Below are 20,985 nucleotides of genomic sequence, written 5' to 3'. Positions count from 1 at the left end.
TATATATATATTTTTTAAAAATGCGGTTAATAATTATTATTTAAGATTAGGAGATGAAGTTAGATTTATAAACTTTTATTAATTATTCTTAAATATTTATAAATAATTTATGAGAGTAAATTTAAATTTATCACGAGTTTAAGATATTTATAGAAATAATTATTTTTATTAATATCTTAAACTCGTGATAAAAATTAAATTAACTCTCATAAATTATTTATAAATATCTTATTATATAAAGCTTGGTTCTTCAAAGTTACTAATTAACATGATCGCGACACGTGTCATTAAAACTTTAAGATTGTGACATGTGTTAATCTATCTAATAATTAAAAACCTTATTATAAATATTATTAATAGTAATTTCTATTTTTAAAATTCTAAACAAATGATAATTGTAAAAGATTATTGATAGTAATTTTCTTCTAATATTTTTACTTATGTTTAAATATATAATGATTAAAATATATATGTACTTATATAATAAATACGAATTTTGAATAATCTAATTGTTAAAATTATTTAATAGTTAAAATTCATTTAATATTAATTGTTTCAGAATTTTTCCTTTTTCAGAATTCTAAACAAAAAAAAATTCATATTATAATAAAGCTTTTTTCTTCAAAGTTAGTAATTAACACAATCGCAACACATGTCAATTAAAACTTTAAGATTGTGACATGTGTTTTAAACTAAAATCAATTTGTAAAATATTTAACACTAATTTTCCTTTTCTAAAATCATAAAGAAAAAATAAATGTAAAAAATATTTAATCGTAATTATCCTTTTTAAAAATCTTAAACCAAACAAATTGTAAAAAAATATTGATTAATGTTAATCTCCTTTATTGAAATCATGAAGAAAAGATAACTGTAAAGAATTAAAAAAAACTGTCAAGAAATATTTGATAGTAATTATATTTTTTGAAAAAATCTTAGACCAATGAAACTTTGTTTTTCAAAGTTACTAATTAATATGATCGCGACACATCTATCTTATTAAAACAGAAACATTCTGTTGGACCTAACATTTATTTTGTAAGTTTTTAAATTAAATACACTTTTATACTTTATAGTTAAACATACATTAAATCACTAATGTTCTTTTCTTTATATTACTATCCATGTTTCCAAACAATATACTTATTTCTTTATAATACTATCAATGTTTCCAAACAATATACTTATTTCTTCATACTACTATCAATGTTTCCAAACAATATATTTTTTATACTACTATCAATATTTCCAAATAATACAATAATTAATCTTAATTATTTTATATCTATCATTTTCTCTTTAAAATTTTGTAGAAACGTCATAATTTCATAAATTGCAAAATAGAGAACTTTAAAATTTCGATTATAAGATTACAAATTATGAAACTTTTACAATTTAAATCCAATTAGATTACATATCGGTCATCCATCAGTTCAATCGATTAGTCTCGGTAGTGATTTTTTAATATGAATATTTTAAAAACATAAATTGAATTGTCAGATCTCCGGATTAACCGGTATAATCACAATCGGGTTGAATTTAAAAATACTGATTTAAATACAAAAATATTTTAAATACACACTCTTTAAAAATTACCAAAATATTTGTTAAATTATTAGTAAAAATTTTCATCGTAAAATATCCCGCGCTTCAAAAGCGCGGGTCAAAATCTAGTGATAATTAAAAGTTTAAGATTGTGACATGTGTTTAAACTAAAATCAGTTTGTACAATATTTAACACTAATTTCCTTTTCTAAAATCATAAATGTAAAAAATAAATGTAAAAATATTTAATTATAGTGATCCTTTTTAGAAATCTTAAACCAAAAAAATTGCTTAATGTTAATTTTCCTTTGTTCAAATCATGAAGAAAGATAACTTTAAAGAAATAAAAAACTGTCAAAAAATATTTGATAGTAGTTATCTTTTTAAAAAATCTTAGACCAAAAAATGTAAAAGACTATATAATGTTAATTTTCTTTTATTCAAATTATAATTAAAAAGATCATAAACCAAAAAGAATTACAATCATTCACATCTATTTATATAGAACTAAACTCTCTCATATTTGATCACCAAATATAGTTATTGATTCAAGAAAAATACAAGGTATGGTTCTGTATCCTTACCTTCGCATATTCTTTTCTTCTTACTAACTCATGTTAATTTCTTTTGTCATTATTGTCATGCTGCCTACGTAAATTAATTATTGCAACAATAATGATTAGGCGTTTGTACAGTAATAGTTATCATTCTATAAAATTATTTGTTTATTAACGCAAATGTTGATTCTTAAAATAATTATTATTATCTTAAAGACGTCATATATAATTTTATATATGTAAAAAATATTAAACCTAAACACTTAACATTACCCCATCTTTCAACTCTAAATCCTAAGTTTAGATTAGTTAACCTTAGTTTTTTTGGTCGATGTTCATTCTAGGATTATAAATGTTCTTTTCCTTTTTAAAAGTGAAAATATAATAGTGGTTAGTGTAAACATGAAAAGTAATAATATGAATGTAGTATTTTTGACAATTTTTTATTTACTTTAGAAACTGGAAACCTTACATTATGATGTATTCACTGCTCCATAAAATATCCTATATTTGATAGTTTTTAGTTTTATGTTAATAACATGTATTAGAAAAAACATGTTCAAAAGAGATAAAAATTGCAAATAAAAGAAGATAGAGAAAAAGATAATTTAGTAAATGACATTTCTTTAACAAAATTCTGGATAAAATGTGCATTTAAAACTAGAGTAAATAGAACAATAATATTTTAATTAAAAAATTAATTTATTATTAATAAATTATTTTATAAATATTTTTCTAAAGGATTTTTAAAATAGAATTTATCTTAAAATTGCTACTAACTATTTTTAAATTTAAACATAATATTTAATAATTTTGAAATATTTTTTTTTAGAAATTAATTTATAGTTTCGTAGTATATATATTTTAACCATAAAATATTCTAAAATATTTCACAATATTTAAAATAAAAATATCATCAAATATTATTTTGCAATTATATTTTGTTTAAAATTTTAAAAATAGAAATTACTATTAAATAATATTTATGATAAACTATTAAGAGAAATCATTTTTGTTATCTTAGTATATATTTATTTATTTATGAGATAGTTTAACTCATATCACATTTTAAATATATAATTGTCATGTGTGACAATCATGTTACCTATTAATTTTGAAAAATTAGGCTCAATATAGTATTTTATGATAAAATTTTAGAAAAAGAAAATTAGTATTAAATAAATTATTTTCTAAATCTGTTTTTTCTGTTAATTTGAAAAGGAAAATTTCTTCAAGTGACTATTAAATAATTTTGAAATTGTTTTTTTTTTTACATTAAATAATTTTTAAAATTAGTTGTTTCAAACTTCATTTATTTTATTTTCATGGTACATATATTTTTAATCATTACATATTTAAAACACATGTCACAATATTAGAAAAAAATTGTTATCAAATAATCTTTTGCAATTATATTTTGGTTAGGGTTTCAAAAATGGAAAATTACTATTAAATAATATTAATAATTACTTTCTAAATTTTTTTTGTTTTGGTTATTATCTTAGTATATATTGGAACAAGTCACATTTTAAATATATAATTGCCATCATATTAATTATCTACTTTGAAGAACCAAGCAACTTTTAAAAAACTATTAAAGAAAAATAAATTATAAAATTCAACAATATAAGAAATTAATTAATAAAAATAATGAATAAAAACTATCAATTAAATAAATAAATAAAATTCATTTACGTATCATGATTATAAAATAAAAATTTTAACTTAAAATTATGTAAATTTTTTAATTATAAAATAAATCTCACACCACATATGCAAATCAATCATAAAATTATAATAAATTATTATTGCTTTATGTTCTTTATTAAATTAAAACATCAAAAATCCCGTTGCAACGCAACGGGCTTATATCTAGTTTAAGAATAAAACAAGTTCTCATCTTTATGGGAAAATAAAATTATGGGGATTTTTTTATTTTACCACAAGTTTAATTATAGAAATAAATTATGGGGAATTTTATTTCCATCACCTAAAAGGCTAAAAGGCTAAAAAAAAGTTCTTATCTTTATGTTCCTCTCGCTTTCGTTGGTTAAGACTTAAGATTGGTATATGATTAACTTGTTTTTTAAATGCCAAAATGGTTTAGAGCAGAACAAGAAAAAAACTCGGGTAATGATTTTATTTGTACCTAAGAATTGGTATGGATTTGGGTCTACCCAAGTTAAAAGCCCGAATACATTTCAGGAACATGAAGTCAATGACAAAAAAAAACAGGGTAGGTTTTATGCTTCCTCTCCAAGTTTTTTCTTATAAGTTCCGACCACTCTGACAAGCTTGTCCGAGACAGACACAAGACTAGAGATTTCCGTCTGTCGATCATACTTTTCAAGGTTTGATACAGTACGTGCGCTTAATTTTTGTATGTGTTTTTGGTTTTCGAGTTTGAAAACGCGCAAAGTGTTAGTTCCTCTCACGTTCTGTATTTTTTTTTAATTGCTGAGGTTTGGTTTTGTCTCTAAATAGAAAGTTTTATGCTTATCAACAACGGACGGTTTTTGTTTCAGTGCAGAGACTGATTGATGTATGAATGGCACTAAGGCACTTAGGCAAGAAGGTACCTTTTCGCATTCTTCTCTCTTTGCTCCTCGACTTTTTCCCAGGCAAAAAAAAAAACAGATTACAGCTTTAGCTTACAATTGATTAACTTTTGCATAGTTTTAGTGGCCAGGCTATATAACAGTTTTTATTTTCTCCATGGGAATTGTTGTAGTTATGTTTGATGTTGGATTCTTGGTTCTCATGCTGTTTCTCTTTATGAGTTACGACATTAAGTCTTTAGCTTAGGATTCCAAAAGCTTTCATGCCGTAGTGAAGCATATCTGCATTTGCTTGAACGTGATTATACCTACGAGTATGTTGTAACGTGAAGCGTCTTTTAATCAGCTCATTGTCTAAAGCTACTCCTATTTGATTGAAAAATTAGATGTTATGAAGCATTTGTTTCATTTGGCATATATAAGGTCTCCATATATGTTTATGGATGTCTCAAATGATTCAACGTGTTTACAGAGTATTCAAGCCTCTTTTAAAAGAGGTTTGGTTCTTCAGCGAGTAGCAGCAGCACCTACAGAGAAGCATATTTCCTCTACGTTTTTGAAAAACAATTCTGAAGGTGTTGCTTTTTCATTCGCTCGGTACATTAATGGTAAGCATAGTGAATAAGATGGTTTCAAGATTTGCTTTCTAACATTGCTGAAAATGGATAGAGAAAAATAGTTTTCTAACGCTTATATATGTTTCATTTTTTTAGGTTTCGGGTTTAGCACACTACCAAATTTGTCTTCTAATGGTGAATCTTCCCCAAACTTAACATCCATGAGGTAAACCATTCGCCTAGACTTTTTGATTCTTTCTTATATTATTCATTATGACATGTTGATCGGTCTGTGTCTTTTGAACAGGTACTTTCATGCAAGCCGAAAAACACTGGCGAGAAGAAAAGAGGATCCAGACCGTCCCCTGAGCCATCGTGAACGCAAGAAACAAACAGTGAAAACGAAAGCAAAGTACTCAAAACGGGACAAGAAAACCGATAAGCCACCCGCTGAAGCTCCTTATGTGCCTCCTAGGCAGGAAATAATGGAAAAGGAGAGGGCTGAGAAAACAGTTGAGGTATTCGAAGGCATGACATTACTTGAGTTCTCCAAGCGTACTGGTGAGTCATTCCCGGTTTTGCAGAGCATCGTCCTCGATGTTGGAGAAACCGTTACTTCGGAGTTTGATGCTATCAGTATGGATGTCGCCGAGCTCCTTGCAATGGTAAAAGTGCTTTCTTTAATACATTTTCTAAAAAATTATATATATAAAAAAAAATGGTAAACCACATTCCGGAGAGAGAATGTGAGAGTCCCGGTGTAGCCACGCGTGTAAAAATCTGGTGTAGTGAGGATTCGAATTCGAGTCCCTTAGAGATCCACGGAACCCTTTGACCACGCGACCACAGACGCGTAAAATATATTAAAAAATCCGGAACAGGCCTCAGTCTAACAGACGGAGAAACAGTAATCTTTAATGCATTTCTCTGTTTGCAGGAGACAGGGAACAATGTAAAGAGGCAACATACTACAGAAGGATCACAGATCATTCCACGGCCTCCTGTTGTAACCGTAATGGGACACGTCGACCATGGGAAAACCTCTCTGTTGGACGCTTTAAGAAACACCTCCGTGGCGGCAAGAGAAGCCGGTGGGATCACTCAGCATGTAGGTGCCTTCGTTGTAGGAATGCCGGAGTCAGGCACTTCAATCACCTTCCTAGACACGCCAGGTCACGCTGCGTTCAGTGAGATGCGTGCTCGAGGAGCAGCTGTGACTGATATAGTCGTCTTGGTTGTTGCTGCTGATGATGGTGTGATGCCTCAGACTCTCGAGGCTATTGCTCACGCTAGATCGGCGAATGTTCCGATTGTTGTTGCGATTAATAAATGCGATAAACCGGGGGCTGATCCGGAGAGAGTCAAGAACCAGCTCGCAGCTGAGGGGATTGAGATTGAGGATATTGGAGGGAACGTTCAGGTTGTTGAGGTGTCTGCGGTTGAGTGTACGGGGCTAGACACGTTAGAAGAAGCTCTGCTTCTTCAAGCAGTGGATATGGACCTTAAGGCACGTGTGGAAGGACCAGCTCAAGCGTATGTGGTGGAGGCTCGGCTAGATAAAGGACGTGGACCGTTAGCCACTATTATTGTGAAAGAAGGGACTTTGATGAGTGGTCATTACGTGGTGATTGGGTGTCAGTGGGGAAAACTCAGGGCTATAAGGGACATGGTCGGTAAGACAATGGAGAGAGCAACACCTGCGATGCCTGTTGAGATTGAAGGGCTTAAGGGTCTTCCAATGGCTGGTGACGATGTCATTGTGGTGGAGTCTGAGAAATGCGCGAAGATGCTTAGTGAAGGGAGGACAAGGAAGTATGAAAGAGATCGGTTGTTGAAAGCGGAGGAAGATAGAATAGCTGAATTCGAGAAGAGAGAAGCAGAGTCTGAACAAGGGTTTCTTCGAGTTGAGTTACCGATAATAGTGAAGTCTGACGTGCAAGGAACGGCACAGGCTGTTTCCGACGCGCTTAGAACGTTAAATAGTCCACAGGTGCGTATACTCTGGTCTAGTGGTTGTTGCTTATTGGCTCTCTGTGTATGTGATTCTTTTCTTTATATGGATAGGTATTTGTGAACATTGTTTATAGCGGAGTAGGAGCAATTTTTCAGTCTGATTTAGCCAGGGCACAAACTTGCCATGCATGCATCGTTGCGTTTAACGTTAAGAGTTGTAAGATATCCAGAGCTTATGCCAGCGTCAAGGTATCTAGTCTTTGTTCCAAATACTCTAGTGTTTTTGTGTTTGGTTTAACGCTGTAACCAATAATGATATCTCTTAGGTATTCCATCACCGTGTGATATACCATTTGCTTGAGGATATAGGGAACTTGATTGTGGAGAAAGCACCGGGAGTATCGGAGCTGGAGGTGGCTGGTGAAGCTGAAGTAGTGGGCATTTTCAAGGTGTTGGGAAAGAGAAGAGAAGAGGATGGAGTGAGCATTGCGGGTTGCAGAGTGATGGATGGTCGGGTCTTTAGAAGTGGGCTGATGAGGCTGTTAAGGAGTGGAGAGGTGTTGTTTGAAGGGTCGTGTGCGTCGCTGAAACAGGAGAAACAGGACGTGGAACAGGTAGGGAAAGGGAAAGAGTGTGGGCTTGTAATGGGAGATTGGAATGATTTTAGAGTTGGAGATGTGATTCAGTGCATGGAGCGTGTCGTTAGGAAGCCTAAGTTTATTTCATCTGAGAGTGGAGCTGTGAGAATAGAGTGCTGAAGAATCTTTAAACACTTATCAATTCAATATTATTTATTGTTAGGGTTAGTACGTTGATGATATTTTTTTCGATGTTACAGGAACTGTAGTATTACACTGATCGAAACTGACAAACCAATAACTCGAGTTAACTTGAAAACCTAGTTTTAAATTTGCAAATTAATTTTCTTACACTATGAAAATTTAGTTATTTATCTTTTCTATTTTATCTTTCTTTATACTAATAATTTAACCTTTTAAATTTTTTTAATTATGATTATATATCTTATTTTAGTTTTAAAAACATCGAAATGCGGTTAGAGCGATCGAACCAGTTGGCCAATCGATAGATAGCTACACACAGCCTGGTAGTTTTTTTTACGTAAAAGGATTATTCTATTAACTAGGTGTCTAGCCCGCCCGGCGGGCATAATCTCTTTTTAAATATTTTCTTTGTATTTTTAATTGGAATTACATAATGATAAACTATTGATCATACTATTAGAAAAGAATAGTAAGAAATCAAACAATAATGTTCACCTGACAAAACGAACTAAAAATATGGAAAATGTTATTAAAATCTACTTTCAACTATGATGTAGGTTTCTTCAAGTGTCTAGGAGACATTTGCAAATTAGAAAATGATATCCTTTAACAATAACTATTGTTATTTCTAAAATTTTAATGTACTTGCACATAGTATATGTTTTGGACTATTATATTTATTTTTAACTTTCTATTTTTCTCCTATAACTAACTTAGTTATTGTTAAATATAAGTCTTATCTAAACTGTTATTTTAGTATTTTTAAAATAAAATATCTAAAAATATATTCTTAAGTATCTTTTCTAGATTGTATGTTTATAAAGATACTTTAATTCTTTTTTATTTAAAACGTAAATATAAAAAATTATATTTACTTTTACATAATAAAATATATACTCTCTATGTATCAATATAAATGGGTTTTGCAGTTTTTCCACGTAAATTAAAAAAATACAAACTTTTATACAATTTACCTTGACTATATAAATGTATCATTAAATGGAAGTTATTCAACCAACAAAAAAAAATAAACAGTATTTTGTAATTAGTCACAAAATTCAAATGCTATTGAATTCTATCAATAGTAGCGAGAACATCAATTATTTTGTAACAAAAAAAATTCCTTAAACACCACTTAAAGTGATACGGAGGGAGTAATTAACATTAACTATAAATATAAACGATTTTAATCCTTTTTGTTTATTGAATAAGAAATAACATTCCTATAGTATTTATATTCATAATTAAATTAATACACCAATTAGTAAAATAAAGTAACTTAATCCATTTATTAACTATATTATAAATTATAAAATGAAAGAATAACTTATATTCATGAATTTTAAAACATATTTCAACATATTAAAACAAAATATTAAAATAAGATATAAAGACTAAGAAACAATTATATATTTTAATATACATAATTAAATTAAAATATTAAAAATAATTCAATATATTTACCAAGTATGAGTGTGTTGAATGACATATAGTTAAATATTAATAATAATAAAATATTTTTTGACCAGTATAAGAAATTAAAATAAAATTTTCCTATAATTTAACACTTTAAAATATAAGTAAAATTAATATGGGCTGTTATGTAATTAAATTATCTTATTTTCACAAAATTGTTATATAAATTTTAGTTTATTTATATATACTTTAAAAAGTATTTTTAAAAATATATGTATATAAAATTCCTAATTTTCAGTAAACAAAATTTGAATAACAATTATTTCCACGCTTTTATTTGATGTAAATTTTTACAGATATAATTATTTGAAATATAAATAAAGAAAAATTTACACATTATCTCTCTTCCTCTCAAATGGCTGAAACAAAAATGTAATATTTTTCACTCTAAAAATCTTTAACCTCTCTCTAATCTCTTTGAACTTGAGAACACTAAACTTTATATCAATTTCTCATTTTTGTCTCATGTCTTTCTCACTAATTTATCTTGTTTTTGTATGTTTTTGATCACATGATTCTTATCTTTCACTCTTTTAAAAATATATCTATAAATTTTAGATATGTATTTTCTGTGTTCTATAAAAGTATATTTATCTAATCTCCCACTCATTTTCTCTGTTTTGAAGTCATTTAAATGTTTTTGGATATGAAAGGTTTTCAGATCTGGGTTTGGATATTCATGTTTTCAGATTTGGAAGACATTAGAAGATTTATGGGAAGTCTTCTAAAATATAAAGCGTCAGAATATTTTCAGAAAGTCTTCCAGACGACTTCCTCGAAGTCTTCTGCGGAGTTTTTTCCCATGTCTCCTCTTTCATAAAAGATCTGAGGATTTTGGTAAAATTTTATGTCTGATTTTTTTCATTTAATAACCTCTTGTTGCATAAAGCTCTTAACTTTTTCTCAAACTAAAATTCTCCAATCTCTTTCTAATATCTTTAAACATGAAAACAAAAAAAAATTATATCAAATTCTCATTTTTTTCTCATGCTTTTCTTTGTAATTGATCTTGTTTTGCAGTTTTTTATCACATGGTTTTCATCTTCCACTCCTCTAAAAATAGATGTAAATTTTTTGGATATGTATTTTGTGTGTTATTTAAGGTAGATCTATCTTATCTTCCACATATTTTCTCTTTTTGAAGCCATTTGAATTTTTTTGGGTTTGCAGTTTTTTAGATCTGAGTTAGACTTTGGAAGTCTTATGTAATTTTTTTTTCGGAAGTCTTCTAACATAATGCGCTAGAAGGAAGTCTTCTGACGAGTCTTCTACCATATCAAGTGAATTCCAAGTTTTTCTTTAGGTAGTTGGTTTTTATTTTGGTTCATTATTATATTACTCATGAACAAAAAAAAATTACTAATTTGTGTAACAATTTTAAATTTTTGTACAAAAAAAAAATTACAAAGCCATACACAACAATATACAGAACAATATACAAGGAGATCAATTTGAACTTGAAGATTTTAATGAATTCTATAAATATTCGAAGAACTAAAATATAAATCCAAGAAACTTCATTGTTTTAAAAATTTAAAAAACTAATGAACAAAAAAGAGAAATAAAAGAAAGAAGCAGAATGAGAAGAACTTACACAAGGAAATAGACAAAGAGGTGAAGATAACCACGGGGTGGTGGGCTAGTGGTCTTGAGGCAGTTACAATGCCAATAAGGACCCGGGTTCGAATACCTCCTGTGGTCACGGAATGCTTTACACCCTCTCCCAGTTGAGTTAAGCGTGGTGTAGGTGCCATCGGGTCCCTTGGATAATGGGTATTAGTGCAGGTTGGTTCTGGGCCAGGGGATTAGTCGGTTGAGTTAAGCGCGGTGTAGGTTCCATCGCGTCCGCCTTCGAACCTCCTGTTAAAAAAAGAGGAGGTGAAGATTAACAAGGAGAGAGAATCATCAATGATTTTGGTAAAGATAAGCAGTGAATTGAGGCGTTGTTTGAAAAAAAAAGGGGCAGTGAATGGAGGAGGATGGAGAAGATTAATGATAAAAAGAAAATAGGTTTTTCTTTCAGTGGAATTATTAATCATATAATAAATAAAATATAATATGTAATATAAAAGGAATTAGGGAAATTGCCACTAATACCATTTTCATGGTACCACTTTTCAATTATACACTAACCAACTATACCACCATATTTTTAATGATTCAAATTACTGTTGTACCCTTAAATAATTAAACCTCTCCTTCTCCCTCACCACATGTTTCTCTCGCCGGAGATATCTTCTCCGATCTGTGACTGTGAGATCAAAAAGTACGCCTCAAATTCAATTTAGAATTCGAATCTGCATCTTGTCACTCTCACGAGAATATCCACAATGAGAGTGAGGCTCCTCCTTCGAGCATTTGATTTCACATCTTCGAGCAACTTCTTTTTTTCTTAAGAAATCGGAGACTGTGTTGAAGATAGAGACCGGAGTAGTAATAGTGGGTTCTTTGCCGGAGAAATTGAGAATAGAGATGCGACAAGTGGGAGAGAAGGGAAGAGAAAGCAGCTACTGCAGCTCAGATTTTCTGATTTCGGAAGCGACCAGACAAGAGGAGGAGCAAAGCCCTAGCAGTACGGAGGATTTCACGCATTCCCCGGTGTCGTCTCGTTGGTCGGTGAAGAATGTCGACGGAGATAAGAGGAAGATTCTCCCCGACTCTTTGGAACCATCGACAGTCTCAGGTTCGTCCACCAAGTGTTCGCTTTTATTCCTCACTGACACTTTCAGAATTAAAGTTCGCAGCTTTGACTAATGCAGAGATTGAGATGTTTTGTATTTTAATGATGTTTCTTTTTCTTGTTGTTTTGACTAATGCAGAGATTGAGATGATGAAGGAAAGGTTTTCGAAGCTATTACTTGGAGAGGATATGTCTGGTTCTGGCAATGGTGTCTGCACTGCTTTAGCCATCTCTTACGCCATCACTAATTAGCTTAGATTATTTGTTTTCTGCTATTTCTCAGTCTCAAAACGAATCTAATTTAGTGTTTTGTAGATTGAATAGCTTTGCTGGGATATCTTAATAATGGCGAGAAGGCAAGCTGGTTCAATACGGCGTGTAGAAGATGGTGCAAGCTTCCTTTCGCTGGAGCTTCCCACTCCAAGTCTTGTTCTTCTCCTCTTTTTCTATTTACCTTGTTCTTCTGTTATATGCTTCCTTTCTTCCTTATTCCTCTTTATGGATCTTGTTTCAGTTTGTTAATAATCAAATTGTTCTTCATCTTTGTTGATTTCCAGGGGGCTTCCCTACTCATTTAGCACAATCACTACACCAGTGTTCTTCAGCCAACATCTGCAAAAAAGATTCCAATTAAACACATACATATTTTGTGAGCTATCACTTAGAAAAGAGAGGACCGGATACACTGAAGCAGAAAACCATGCTACAAAGAGTTTTGTATCATCAGACCTGATTAATAAAAGGCTCCATTCGTTGCAGAGGCTGATTTCCCTGAAGAAAAAGAGCCAGTTTCAGAGAAAGGGAATCTAGTGGTTCTTGCCAGGAAACATGAAAAGAGCATTGTATGATATGGATCCTTGCGAAACCAAACTCAATGGTTCAAGTTAACAGAAGTATTTGTGTTGAGTGTTTCTTATAATTGCTTTGTAAGAAAAAATCTTCAGTATTTGAAGAAACAACGGTCCTGTTGACTGCTAACCAAAAATCAAAGCTTTTGTATTAGAGAGTCTACTAATCTGACCAGGAAGAAATAATCCAAAATTATGTACAGTTGTAAAAAGAAAATAGATTGGAAATTATTGTAGAATTAGAAGACAAAGTCATCACCTTGCTTGAAAAAAAATGTTCTAGAGTTATGTAAGTCGTGACGAATATATATTAAATATTGATAAAGGTTTATAAATGATTTCTAAATCTTTAAAAATGATTTATAAACATTTATAAATTATTTGTAATCCTTACAAAGTCTTATAGATTGATTTTATAAACTCTTATAAATGAATTATAATTTAATAATTTATTTAGAAAGCCTTATAGACTGATTTTATAAACTCTTATAAAGTCTTATTAATTGTTTTATAAACCATTAAAAATATATAAGGGTTTATAAAATAATTTATTTAGAAAGCCTTATAGACTGATTTTATAAACTCTTATAAAGTATTATTAATTTTTTATAAACCATTAAAAATATATAAGGGTTTATAAATCATTTATAGAAATATATATTAAATATTGATAAAGGTTTATAAATGATTTCTAAATCTTTAAAAATGACTTATAAACATTTATAAATTATTTGTAATCCTTACAAAGCCTTATAGACTGATTTTATAAACTCTTATAAATGAATTATACTTTAATAATTTATTTAAAAAACCTTATAGACTGATTTTATAAACTCTTATAAAGTCTTATTAATTGTTTTATAAACCATTAAAAATATATAAGGGTTTATAAATCATTTATAGAAATATATATTAAATATTGATAAAGGTTTATAAATGATTTCTAAATCTTTAAAAATGATTTATAAACATTTATAAATTATTTGTAATCCTTACAAAGCCTTATAGACTGATTTTACAAACTCTTATAAATGAATTATACTTTAATAATTTATTTAGAAAGCCTTATAGACTGATTTTATAAACTATTATAAAGTCTTATTAATTGTTTTGTAAACCATTATAAATATACAAGGGTTTATAAATCATTTATAGAAATATATATTAAATATTGATAAAGGTTTATAAATGATTTCTAAATCTTTAAAATGATTTATAAACATTTATAAATTATTTGTAATCCTTACAAAGCCTTATAGACTGATTTTATAAACACTTATAAATGAATTATACTTTAATAATTTATTTAGAAAACCTTATAGACTGATTTTATAAACTATTATAAAGTCTTATTAATTGTTTTGTAAACCATTATAAATATATAACGGTTTATAAATCATTTATAGAAATATATATTAAATATTGATAAAGGTTTATAAATGATTTCTAAATCTTTAAAATGATTTATAAACATTTATAAATTATTTGTAATCCTTACAAAGCCTTATAGACTGATTTTATAAACTCTTATAAATGAATTATACTTTAATAATTTATTTAGAAAGCCTTATAGACTGATTTTATAAATTATTATAAAGTCTTATTAATTGTTTTGTAAACCATTATAAATAATCTTTTATTTCTTATAAATAATTTACAAACATTTATAATATAGACACTTATAATAGCTTTATGAATATTTACTTCTAAAGTTTTGTAAAGATTTATAAACTCTTATAAAAGATTTATAACCTCTTGAAAAAAATTTATTAATTTTTATTAATTGTGCTATGAAGAATATTAAACTCTTATAACACGAATCAAGAGGCTGTGACAATGGACACAAGAAATGGTGCAGCAGTAGTTTGATTACAGAAAACCTAACAAATTCTAGTTGTGGGAGTGCACTGATCAATGCACTTCATACAAAAACTAAACCCAGAAGCACAACAGAGTTTGGAAACAAACTAACAAAGTCATTTCAACGCTGTGTTGTGGAAGTCTTGAAACGACTTCGTCAAGTTTTGAATTGAGATAAGAAGCTCCTGAGAAAATTCAATTTGGAAACTGCTTAAAATTATTATGTAATCAGCGTAAAATAAGGTACTAGAGAAACTGCTTAATCACCTTGAAACCTGCTTCGAACAATTTGTCCTCTAACGAGCCGCTGAAGCTCTGTGGCTGCATGCTTGTAGCCATGAAACGACATAATGCAGTCAAATTCTCGGATAGCACTTTGAATGCAAATTGTTGTTTCTCTCTGAAGATAAAACTTCCTTCTCGCCAGCCAACCACGGCAATATCTCTGCAGTTAGTTGCAGAAAGTTAATAAAAGCAGGGGTAGAGTATACATGGCAGCAGCAAGTCAGAGACATAGTTTTTAGCTTTATGTTCTATTATAGGATTTTAGATAATTTTCAAGCGAAAAAAGGTAAATGATACAGGAAGAAGAAATATCAAAGAGAATAAAAGAAGTGACAACTTGGGACACGCAGAGGTAACACAGAGCACGTAACTTAACCAAGAAATCAACTGAGAACTGAATAATGGATATTATATTTGCAAAACAGAGAAGACCTGACTATACTTACTTGAATAAGTACGGAAGACAACTTGTAATTGCAATACATTCTACATCTGATCCATCCACGAACATAAGATTTGGTGGTGGAAGAGATAACTTTGTCCTTTTAACTGGTGATGAGATCAATACAGATATCCAGAGAATAACAAACAGAACTAATAACAAAAAACACAAGAGGCATATATACATAGCTCTGCTGCCTCATCTCGTTGTTCTCCACCACACGAGGAGGAACCGGCGATCTCTTCCTCCAAACCGGGATCCCGCACTTCGTCGACTCTTCGATAGGATGAATCACGGATTTCACCGTCTCTGTCTCGAGTTCTACGACCATCTCTGGTTTCTCCATCGTTAGATCTCCCACGATGTGATACAATCACAGGAACACCGACGCCATTTTAGGATGAGAGATGTGAAGATTTTTTCGCTATTGAAATTATATGAGGGAGTGAAGAAAGACGAGGAGGATGTGAAACCACTGGATAGATCGAAGACGACGAAATCTCGACGGCGGAAGTTTGACAGAGACGATGAAAAAAATGAATGATGGATTGAAGATAATGTAAGGTTAATTTTGTCTTTTACACATTAATGAAATGTGTATTTGTGAAAATGTCCTTCTATTGATGGTATTGTTGAATTGTGGTACTACACAAAGTGTAGTTATGAAATTTCCCCGAGGAATTATGGTTATGAAATTGGAAATAAAGCTGAGTCATCCGTTCAGCAGTTATGTATGCTGCCTCTTAGAATGTTAAATCCTTGATGATCTTGTCTGATTCTTTGTCCCTGGTGAAGCTGTCGAAGGGAAAATGATCAGTACTATCATTGTTCAGCATTTTTCGATATCTATCAGTTTACCTTTTCTTTTGATGTTGTTTTCTTTTCGCTTGTACCTCGTTTAAGTAATGTGATGGCTGATTCGATGGCGAAATCACTCCTCTCATTGCTGAACTCGTCCTCCATTAATGGAGTGTAGTCTTTTTATGATATGAATGAATAAGTGTTTGATCAAAAGAAAAGATGAGTGATTAGATTATCAGATTTCAAATGAAGTTTTCTTTTGCAATACAGATCTAAAATACAAAAATTAAGTGAATAATTATTTATGTTCATCGTGATTTTCTGTTTAATTTTTTTAGCACCCAGATTAACCTAAGTAGTATAAGAGAAACTCAGTCATTACTAACCGAGAATCATCAAACTTGAGGAATTTTAGTGAATTTGTGATTTTAGAAATGAAAATTTTAGTTTTCTTGCAAGAAAATGGATAAAAATAAAAGATATATAGTTATGTGTTTAACAAAATGAGAGAAAAAGCGATAAAATATTTTAAGTTATTTGAATTTATAATTCTGGTCGTTCATAGTGGTTGAAAAAAATTAATGGCGATGATATTTTCGTAAATAAGTGAAGATATCAAGATTGTTTGTGGTATTCGTTTGATTTTGAAGAAAAAAAAGACAAAATGGTATTTCCGTAAACAATTTAAGATGTTATAGGTTGTATAGGAAAGAAATTATATATCATTTCTTAAAGAAACCCTCGTCTTTTGTGAGAAAATTAAGTCTAAATTTTTTGTCGCCGTTATGGTAAATTATAATTTTTGTTATATCTTATTTAATTCTATTTTATATGTTTTTTAATTTGTAATCATGTTTAAATTTTTATAACTTTATTGTTATAAATAGTTTTGTATTTAGTTTTCAACTAACATAAGATATTAAAAAAATACAAAACATCAAGAAAGTATTTTTTAAATCCTAGTTTTTCAAATATTTTAGCATCAAAAAAATCTCTAGTTTATATTCTTAGAGTCTTCACCTTCATCAAGAATCCATTGCACGTCTAAAGTGTATTCTTCTTCATTCCATCTACAATATTTTTCCCGTATGCATTAAAATTTTAATCTCAAACTCAAAACCGAGAAAGCTTAACATAAACATATTTTTGTCGTTCGTTTTAGCCAGCTTAAATAAAAAATGTTCATATTTTTTTTAATTCACACCGGATTATCAGCTTACATGTAAAGCAATAGAGGGGATCGTGTTTGAAGATCTCATATCATACACCAAGATTAAAATAGGCACTATTTTAAGTATCACATATCTGGCATACCTACAATAGTGAAGCTTTCTACTTTTGTCTGTTTGTTATTTTTTATCAATCAAAGTATTGCTGAGTGTCGTGAATGTTACTTCATATATTCCTAAAGGAAATGATTTGTGTTGAGCAAATTTTATATGTTTAAAGTAAGAGTCTTAAAGTAACCGTAAAAGGAAGATCAAGAAATTAAAGTTATCTGATTTTAATTAACCACGGGCCTTTTCATATTTATGATTGTTTAAATTCAAATTTCTATCCGGTTATTTTGAATCTCGAATTTTTTTTCTTTGGTTTATCAAATAGAAAACGAAATATAGTTCGGTTTGATGTGTTTTGCTTTATATGAGGATTCACATTTTATTTTGGAAAATTTATTAAAACATGTTTGGAATTGGTGAATTTAGTGGCTGAAAACTCTGAAACGATTGAAATAGTCTGCTTTTTATTCATTTAAAGGAGTGATATCTTGTGTTTTTAATAGATTTTGTCATTCTTTTATCTTGCATTTTGATCATTTAGGATAGCATTTAGACTTGTTTAGGTTGCATTGCATTGTATTTGTCCATATCAGGTGATGAAAATATCAAATGGTAACTTTGGAGCATTTGGAGGTAAAATGGGAGCAAGATTAGTGATTTTCAAGATCACCAAGCGTCCCAGCGGCATAAATGACCACACAGCGGCCTTACGACCTTGCCAAGAAGCCAATGCACAACACCCAGCGGCCTAGCGTCACCCAACGGCCTGGCGTCATGACGAGAAGCCGGTGCAGAAGTTCTGCTGAAAATTCTAAGTGTTGGAGCGGCTTTTGGTGCAGCGGTTTTACCAAACCGCTGGAAAAAAACACACCTCCCTGCCCAACTTCGACTTCTCGCAGTGGCCAAGTGACGACGCGTCAAAAATCAGCTGTGATGTCACAGCGGCTTTTTGCACCTCCAGCGGCTTATTGGACGCGTCAAAAACCAGCTGTGACACTTAGAAAAAATATTCACATCTGTTTTTACCAACTTTTACCCAAATTATCTTGGGTCAACCCATGTTTGTTGGATCGACCCAGCTCGTTTTTAGGCTACTATAAATACTCTTTAGACCCTAATGATGGGATTATCTTGTTTTCTCTTAAGAACACATTGAAACCTTGAAGAAAGATTGAATCTTTAGTCTCTTTTCTTCTCATTTTTTTGTAATTGTTGGATTAAACTTGCTTCTCAACATGATTTCTCTTAAATCAACCATGGGTTTAAGGTTAATCATGAAGATTAGTGAGTAGACTCCTTTTGGATTCATGGATTAGGGAGACCAAGGGTGATTAAGCTAGATCTAAGGTGTTTTAGTATAGATCTCTCTTGTTCCTTGCTAGTAGAGTGTTCTCAATGCATCTTTTGAGTTAGCCTCTCAAAAGTTGAGCTTTAGGCATTTCCCACCCACAAGGTGTTTGATGAAATGCCTGAACCAACTCTCCTAAGCTTTTAACATACTTTGCCAAAGAGATTTGTTGTTAAAGGTGTTAAGATGACTAGTAGACTTGTTCTCCATGATTGCTTTTGTAACATTCAACCAAAGAGATTTGATGCTTGAGTTGCCTTAGCAAATGAACATTCATCTAGAGATAGAGTTTGTTTAGGCTTGTGTCTAGGCTTAAGGTTGATAGATTGATTGAAAAGCTGCCACCTTTAGATTGAAACTTGATCACCCAATGTCAATTCCCTAATCCCATGAGTCCTCTTGCTTCATATTGAGAAACAAAGATCATTTCGTTATTGCATTTATACTCTAGTTCTTAGTTCACTTCACTTCACTCAATTGGTTGCACTTAGATTAAGTATAGACTTGCATTCTCTTTGCATTAGAATCACTTAGGATTGGTTCGACAATCTTTTATACTACATCATTTGATTAGGAGCCTTGAAAACTCCTAGCATCAAATTGGCGCCGTTGCCAAGTTCTATTGTGATTTTGACATTGGGATTTAGTCATTTGCTTGAGACTAAGTCATTTTTATTGTTATTGTGATATTGGCTCTGCTTTTTCCTCTTTCTTTTTCATTTTAGGTGAATGAACTTGAGAAGTAGAGGGACTACAAACCTCACTCCTCTAGTACCAGACATTCGGGCTTTGGAAAGAGAGAATACAAGCAGAAGGAGAGAAGAGGAGCAACATGCTCATTTCAACAGATTGGGTTTTGATATGGCTCACCATCAGAACCAGAATCAAGATGGAGAGATCCCTTTGGGAGCTGCCCAAGAGGGAAATGGTCAAGGAGCTGCCAACCTTCGACCACAACACCCACAGCGCCAAGCTCGCGCCATTGGAACCTATGATCGCCCTCACATTCATGGTCATAGGTTGGGAATCAGAGCACCACCTGTGGAGAACAACAACTTCGAGATCAAGTCAGGGCTACTCAACACCATTGAGCACAACAAGTTTCATGGCCTGGCAGCTGAAGATCCTATTGATCACTTGTACAAGTTTGATCAGTATTGTAGTTTGTCCAAGACAAATGGTGTCTCTGAAGATGCATTCAAGCTGAAGTTGTTTCCCTTCTCTTTGGGAGACAAGGCACATCAGTGGGAGAGGTCTGTCCCAAGTGACACTATCACCACTTGGAAGGGATGTAAGGAAGCCTTCTTGGAGAAATTCTTCTCTACCTCAAGGACAGCTAAGATAAGGAATGAGATCTCTGGTTTCCAGCAGAAGAATCTAGAGAGCTTCAATGAGGCATGGGAAAGATTCAAGGACTACCAAGCTCAGTGTCCTCATCATGGTTTCAGCAAGGAGAGCTTGCTTAGCACTTTCTACAGAGGAGTTCTCCCATCTTGCAGAAACAGGCTTGACACTGCTAGTAATGGTTTCTTCTTGGGCAGAACTGAGCAGGATGCAGAGGAGCTGGTGGAGAACATGGCAAAGAGTGACTCAGTCTACAATGAAGAGTATGATAGAGCTAACAGAGGGGATGACCAGCAGACAAGGAAAGATATCAAGTCTTTGCAAGACAAGTTGGACTTGGTTCTTTCCAACCAAGCCAAGAAGGAGCAGGTTAGCTTTGTTGGTGATCCTAGTCAAGAGTTTCCTCCTAAGGTGAATGAAGTTGATGGTTTGGAAGGGAAAGAAGAGCTTTGCTTCATCAACAACAATGGTACATGGTACAGAAAGGACCCCAACTTTCAGCAAAACAACTACCAGCAAAGACCTCACTACAACAATCAGCAAGGAGGATACCAGGCCACGCAAAGCTACCCTCCTGGTTTCAGCAATAAAAATAATCAGTCTACTCAAGCTCAAGGCAGTTCTTCTCAAGCTCCAGCTTCAGATTCAAGTGTGGATTCTATGTTCAAG

The 20,985-nt window shown here is 31.2% G+C and overlaps 1 protein-coding gene and 1 non-coding gene across 2 annotated transcripts; one reads left to right on the top strand and one right to left on the bottom strand.

The window, feature by feature from the left end:
• Positions 1 to 4,335: 4,335 nt before the first annotated feature.
• Positions 4,336 to 7,968, top strand: LOC108838623 (uncharacterized). Its single transcript, XM_057005610.1, has 8 exons — positions 4,336 to 4,463; positions 4,628 to 4,677; positions 5,133 to 5,268; positions 5,374 to 5,443; positions 5,525 to 5,882; positions 6,155 to 7,207; positions 7,282 to 7,419; positions 7,497 to 7,968. The coding sequence occupies exons 2-8, from the start codon at positions 4,651 to 4,653 to the stop codon at positions 7,926 to 7,928; spliced, it is 2,214 nt and encodes a 737-aa protein (XP_056861590.1). The 5' UTR covers positions 4,336 to 4,463; positions 4,628 to 4,650; the 3' UTR covers positions 7,929 to 7,968.
• A 12,342-nt stretch (positions 7,969 to 20,310) lies between these two features.
• LOC130510361 (small nucleolar RNA R71) lies at positions 20,311 to 20,417 on the bottom strand. The gene has a single exon (XR_008944033.1). It is a non-coding gene; the product is annotated as a small nucleolar RNA R71 (small nucleolar RNA).
• Between the last annotated feature and the right edge of the window lie 568 nt (positions 20,418 to 20,985).

The sequence above is a fragment of the Raphanus sativus genome, chromosome 3 (genome assembly GCF_000801105.2).
Source record: "Raphanus sativus cultivar WK10039 chromosome 3, ASM80110v3, whole genome shotgun sequence".
NCBI lineage: Eukaryota > Viridiplantae > Streptophyta > Magnoliopsida > Brassicales > Brassicaceae > Raphanus > Raphanus sativus.
Note: the sequence above shows the minus strand (reverse complement) of the source record. Positions and strands in the feature narration are given on the sequence as shown.